The sequence below is a fragment of the Bos indicus x Bos taurus genome, chromosome 3 (genome assembly GCF_003369695.1).
Source record: "Bos indicus x Bos taurus breed Angus x Brahman F1 hybrid chromosome 3, Bos_hybrid_MaternalHap_v2.0, whole genome shotgun sequence".
In the NCBI taxonomy this organism is placed as follows: domain Eukaryota; kingdom Metazoa; phylum Chordata; class Mammalia; order Artiodactyla; family Bovidae; genus Bos; species Bos indicus x Bos taurus.
The window spans coordinates 99,601,955-99,608,329 of NC_040078.1; the positions used below are offsets into that span (position 1 = coordinate 99,601,955).

General features: G+C 48.3%; 1 protein-coding gene across 1 annotated transcript; it reads right to left on the reverse strand.

The window, feature by feature from the left end:
* Nucleotides 1-1,675: 1,675 nt before the first annotated feature.
* On the reverse strand, nt 1,676-2,596 carry TEX38 (testis expressed 38). Its single transcript, XM_027537363.1, has one exon. The coding sequence runs from the start codon at nt 2,509-2,511 to the stop codon at nt 1,807-1,809; it is 705 nt and encodes a 234-aa protein (XP_027393164.1). The 5' UTR covers nt 2,512-2,596; the 3' UTR covers nt 1,676-1,806.
* Between the last annotated feature and the right edge of the window lie 3,779 nt (nt 2,597-6,375).

Below are 6,375 nucleotides of genomic sequence, written 5' to 3' on the forward strand. Positions count from 1 at the left end.
TGAAGAATCTGCAGATTTGCCCAATTTGGCCTGAAGAAATGAAGGCGTTTTGGCATCTGTGGCGATGTGGGCAGGGTGAGGGAAGAGTAAAGCCCCTGACTCTGCATCAACCAGGGAAGTTCCACTTAGACCTGCTTTTTATTTTGAGGTTCACTATAGGAGCATGTTTACAGGAAATATTCCATGTCTTCAGGAAAAATGAAGGAAGAAGGCTTGAAATCCATTGCAATATAAGGGTCATAGAGGAAGAGGCTGGGGCTTTTTTCACACACAAAATTTTTTTAATTAGCTCTACATGGTTGCTAGATTCTGGGATTACACACACACACAATCTGGGAGGCCTTTCCTCTCAGGAAAAAGCATACATAAAGACTAGCTCATAAGTACGGTAAGGGGATTTTCTCATTTCCAAAGTGAAGGAAAATTTTATATCCTGGAGCATATCTTGGAGCACAACTAGGTTTTCTTAGACTTGAACTGGGATCAAATAGCCAGTATTATCTTTGTCTCTCCTTTTAGAATAGTTTCCAGAAGATGCAAAAAATAATATTCACATGACGAGGAGCCTGGTAGGCCGCAGTCCATGGGGTCTCTAAGAGTCGGACACGACTGAGCGACTTCACTTTCACTTTTCACTTTCATGCATTGGAGAAGGAAATGGCAACCCACTCCAGTATTCTTGCCTGGAGAATCCCAGGGACAGGGGACCCTGGTGGGCTGCCGTCTATGGGGTCGCGTAGACTTGGACACGACTGAAGCAACTTAGCAGCAGTAGCAGCAGGATCTTAACTTTGGGAGAAGCCATGAGTCCCTTTAAGATTTAAAAAATTGGGTACTTTTAGGAGGTTCATTGGCCAGCCCTCTGCCAAGTCAATCTGTAAACCAAGTTAATCATGCCCTACACACACAAATCATTTTCCAAGAGTTTTCAAAAAAGACATTAGGGAATGGGGACCATGGTGAATGGTGGAAAGATCAGGAACTTTGATGCCAGGCAGACAAATTTGAGACTTTGCAACATGATATGATGGACTTCCCTGGTGGTCCAATGGCTTAAGACTCTGTGCTCCCAATGCAGAGGGTCTGGGTTCGATCCCTGGTCAGGGAACTAGATACCACATACCACTACTAAGAGTTCACATGCCTCAAATAAAGATCCGGTGTGCCGCAACCAAGACCCAGCGTAGCCAAAACAAATATTTTTTTAAATGATATGCAAAATGCCCTTGGAAACTCTTAATCTGTAAGAGAAAGATTGTGATATCTGTTTGACAGTGTTCCTGTATTAGAAATAATGTAGAGACAATACATCATAGATGTTAACAAAGAATTCGATTCAAGCAGCAGTGCAGTGTGGTTCATAGATTTCACACTGACTTGTTTTGGCCATTACGAATCACCATTGCTCATGCATCCTCCGTGACTGTCACTCTGTGGCTGTGCTCAGTGTCCCACAGAACAGCAGTGCCTTTGGGCACCTAACCCAGGGTCTGGCACATGGTTTTATTCTGAAATAACAGAGGGATGTTGAGCCCATCACAAGTACTGGCTCAGTGTGTCTCCCCACAGTCATTCCCACTGGTGTTGGTGAGACTCTGACCTTTAGCTTAGTTTGCAAAATGCCCTCCATCAGACACTGCCCTCCTAACGACAAATGAGACACATGGAGCCTTTGGACTTTTTAAATCTTTCATTAGGTGACATCCACTTGGGCCCTGGCCTCGTGTCAATACCACCTCCCTGAGGTCAGCTCTATTTCCTGTTCTGCCCAGGATACCTCCAGCTCCCATCCTCAGTGAGCGCAGGCTACAGTTCTGAAGCAAAGGGCTTGGCATTCAAGCAGTGGTCCCCCTGGGCCATTGTGGGGAGGGAATTGAAGTGGACATTCCTTTGAGGACAGGTGGCCAAAGGGTAGGAAACCGAGTGGTTCAGCATCGGGGGTAGGTTACACAGGGAGAGGGCAAAGGGCACCTCCTGAAAGATGGGAATTGGGAGTGGGGAGCTGGCCTGGGGCCGCAGCACTGGGGAAGAAGGTAGGGGCTGCTGTGGTGCCAGCTGCACTGCAGGATGCAGGGGGCCGGGGGCCTCCACCTTGGGGCTGCTATCTTGAGCAGCATAGCTCCTGCTCTCAGGGACATCCAGCTCCGAGGGGCGATCTGAATTCTGGGTGTCAGTCGCAGTCTTGGTGGCAGCAGGGGGAGGGCCAGTATTGATGGCTGCATTCATGCCATAGTGCCGTCGCTTGTTAATCCAGTACAACAGCGGGCTGTAGGTGAATGTGGCTGCTCTCATCACCTCCACCCACTCCTGGGCACGCTCTTCCCGCCGCACGTTCTTCCTCCAGTGCAGAAAGAGAATGCAGCTGCCAGTTACCACAGAACACAGCCCCAGGAATCCAAAGTACAGTGACACCCACACTAAAGGCAATAAGAAAAAAGAATAAGCTGGCTGAAAGGTGTAGTTTGGGGAGTCTCGGCTGTTTCTCATTCCTCTCCTTAGCCCTTTCACCATTCGTCCCCTCCACTTATCAAACCAATCAATCCTAAAGGAAATCAATTCTGAATACTCAATGGAAGGGCTGATGCTAAAGCTGAAGCTCCAATACTTTGGCCACTTGATGCGAAGAGACCACACATTGGAAAAGACTCTGATGCTGGGAAAAATAGAAAGCAGGAGAAGGGGATGACTGAGGATGAGATGGTTGGATGGCATCATTGACTCAATGGACATGAGTTTGCGCAAACTCTGGGAGACAGTGAAGGACAGGAAAGTCTGGTGTGCTGCAATCCATGGGGTCACAAAGTCGGATGACTGAACACAACTTCTCCATTTAACCACTCTCTCAATTCCTTCCTTTCCTTCTCATTGACTTGCCTCATCATTCTTTTATTCAAAGCAGAATTTTCAGAGAGCTTAAGAGGCCACCTTTAGCCCTTCACAGATAAGGAAAGTAAGGTCTGGAGAAGCATGACTGCCCAGGCTTACTCAAGCCTCTGGATCCCAACCCTGGCCCATCCAAAACATCAGAATAAGAAGCCTCACTACAGGCAAAGACCATCAAGAAAATAGCAGTTTACCAGTGGATGGGACACCAGTATCCCATCCCATTTCACCAAACCCTAATCATTCAATTGAGATGGTCCTGGGATATTCTCTGGGTGGGCAGAGATACATGGCCTCTGCCCTCAAGAAATCCGTAGTTTTCTAGAGTAAACCCTGTCCTAACTCTTTAATACTCTTCCATGCAGGCAGTCATCACTCCCATCCAGGCAAAAGGTCTTCCCTGAGTGCCCCCAAGCCTAAGGGCACAAAGCAAGTGGCAGGGGTTTGGGGAGGAACCACATTTACCACCAGGGAGGCTGAGGTCCTCCCTTTGGGAATCCATACAGTCAAATCTTGGTACCTTACTGGTGCCTCTGGGGAGAGGGAGCTCACCTACTCATCTGTTTAGCCAATAGGAGTCCCCAGAATGCCCAGACCCCATTGTTCCTTAAAGGCGGGTCACTGAGTTCTGAACACTGAGCATCCAGGGCTAGCATTTGTAAAGTCTAATGGAAGGAAGGGACTCCAGCAGGGGTGTTTCCTGGACATTGTGCACCTCTACTGCTTCTACCAGGGTCTGACCCACACTCTGAATTATTGGTCCTGTACCCCTGACCCACAGAGCAGCCTCCAGGACAGGGCCCTAGGTCCTTCAGCGGTTTGTTGTATCCCTAGGCTTTAAGGAAAAGTTGATGGATACCTGTCCCGAATGGGGCCTGGGACAGGGTACACCCAGAGCAGTGGGCAGCCCTGACCTCAGGTCTTCTGGCTTCCCTGGTGGCTCAGAGGGTAAAGCATCTGCCTGCAATGCGGGAGACCCTGGTTGGATCCCTGGGTTGGGAAGATCCCCTGGAGAAGGAAATGACAACCCACTCTGGTACTCTTGCCTGGAAAATCCCATGGATGGAGAAGCCTGTAGGCTAGAGTCTATGGTAGGCTACAGTCTATGGGGTTACAAAGAGTCAGACAGGACTGAGCGACTTCACTTTCACTTTCACTTTCCTTGGCTCTTACAATCTCTTTTGTTTAATTACCTTCCTTCAGCCAAGTGTTGGCAAGTGTTTCTGGGGCATCTGGCCCTATGGGAGCTTCCCACCATCTGTCCCTACATCTCTTTCCAGCCTCACCTTCCTCCCCATCCTTCATACACGTTTCCCTTCTGACCAGGTGACTCTTCAACAGACCCTGCTCATTCCCATCTCTGGAGCTTTGCTTACACTGCTGCTCCACCTAGGAGTGCCCCTCCCCACTTCCCCCCTCACCCCATCCTCAAACACCTGCTTATCCTTCAAGGCTCAGCCCAACACCCCATACTCTGTGACAGACAGTTGTTTCCATCAGCTCCCAGAATTTCACCACATCCAGTTTGAAGGCACTTTGAGAGTTGTCTAGTCCAACTCCCAGCAGATGCTTGAGTCCTAGAAGCAGATCTCCTCTATGCACGAGTAATCCCTAGGAACTGCTTGGGTCAGGGACTTGCTCACACCTCCTGAGGATACGGGCAGCTCAGAAAGCTAACTAAGCCCAAGTCAGCCTCCATGTAGGTTGCACAACTAAGCTTAGATTGGCTTCTTGGCACCATCTGATTACTTCCCTGTTTAAGCCTTCAGCATGGCATCTAGGGATAATGAGCATAGATTTCTCTCCTGGTTCCACTTAATCTGGGCTCTCCTTACTGGCTCCTGCTTTTCAGTCTCCTTTGCTAGTTTCTCTTCTTTTCTCTGATCTCTAAATGTCAGGTGCCCTAGGACTCAGTCCTTAGCCCTCTATCCACATTCATTCCCTCAGTGATCTCCCCCAGACTCATGGCTTTAAATATCATAGCTACACTGTCAACTCTCACTGTTATACCTCCAGCCCAGATCACTTCTCAGAATTTTAGACTCATATACCCAAAAGCCTGACTGACATCTCTCCTAGCCAGTCTATTAAGTTATCTCAAACTACCTCGTCCAAAACAAAACTCCTGATGGCCAATATCTACGCCAGCCTTCCTCCTGTGTGTAAATGGCAACTTCTTCCAGTCGTTCAGGCCAAAAACCTGACAGTCATCCTCGATGCTCTTGATTCTCTCACACCCACATTCACTCCAGTAGCAAAATCTTTAGGCTTTGCTTTCAAGACATGCCCAGAATCTGACCACTGTGCCATCACCATCACTTTAGTGCAAGGACCATCCTCTCTCACCTGGTCTCCCTATAGACAACCAGCTGTCCTTGATTGCCTGGGATTGAGGGAGTTTCCAGGACATAGGACTTTTGATGCTAAAATCAGGGAAATGCCAGGTAAACTAGGACAAATTAGTCACCCTTAGCAGAGCTTCCATCCTTGTCCCCCACGGCCTATATTCCACCAGCAGTCAGAATGATCCTTTTAAAAAGTGGCGCTTATAAACTACCCACCCCAGTATTCTTGGGCTTCCTTTGTGGCTCAGCTGGTAAAGAGCCCACCTGTAATGCAGGAGTCCTGGGTTCCATCCCTGGGTTGGTAAGATCCCCTGGAGAAGGGAAAGGTTACCCACTCCAGTATTCTGGCCTAGAGAATTCCATGGACTATACAGTCCCTGGAGTTGCAAAGATCAGAAACGACTGAACTACTTTCACTTTCTATACTCAGAACCCATAGTGACTCCCCATCTCACTCAGATTTAAAACCAAAGTCCTCAACCAAAGCCTACAAAGCCCTGAAAAATCAAACTGCCTGTCCCCATGCCTCCTTCACACAGTCACTTCCTTGCTGTTCCACAAGCAGGGCAAGCATGCTCCTGCATCAGGGCCTTTCCACTTGCTGTTCCATCTGGAAGGCTCTTCCCCCAGATATCCATACAGACCATGCCTCATTTCCTTCAGGTCTCTGCTCACATGTCGCTTTATCTCTGTCTCTCTTAGCCTGTTGTTTTTTGCATAATGTGTTATTATCACCTAACATTATTTATTTATATTGCGCCTCACCCTACTAAGATGTAAGTTCCATGAATTACTGTAAACAAACACCTAAGAATTTCAGGCAGTCAACTACTCTGAAAATAAGATAGTGGAATAAAGAACATAAAGTGATGCGGGTGCATCAAGAAAAGTCCCTTTGAGGTGCTCTCTTGTGAACTGAGCCCTAAATGATGAAAAGACAGCCATGTGCAAAGGGAGCAGCCAGTGCAAAGATGCTAAGGCAGGTACAGGCCGGCACACTTAAAGGACTGCTCATCTCTGAGTTCACCACACTACTCCCAGCACAGGCCAGGGCCTGGGGCCCATCTCCAAAAGTGCAGGTTGGGCTGAGCAGAGTTGAAAGTTCTGTCCCTGCCCCTGAGAGGTCCACCATTCAAAAGGGGTTTCT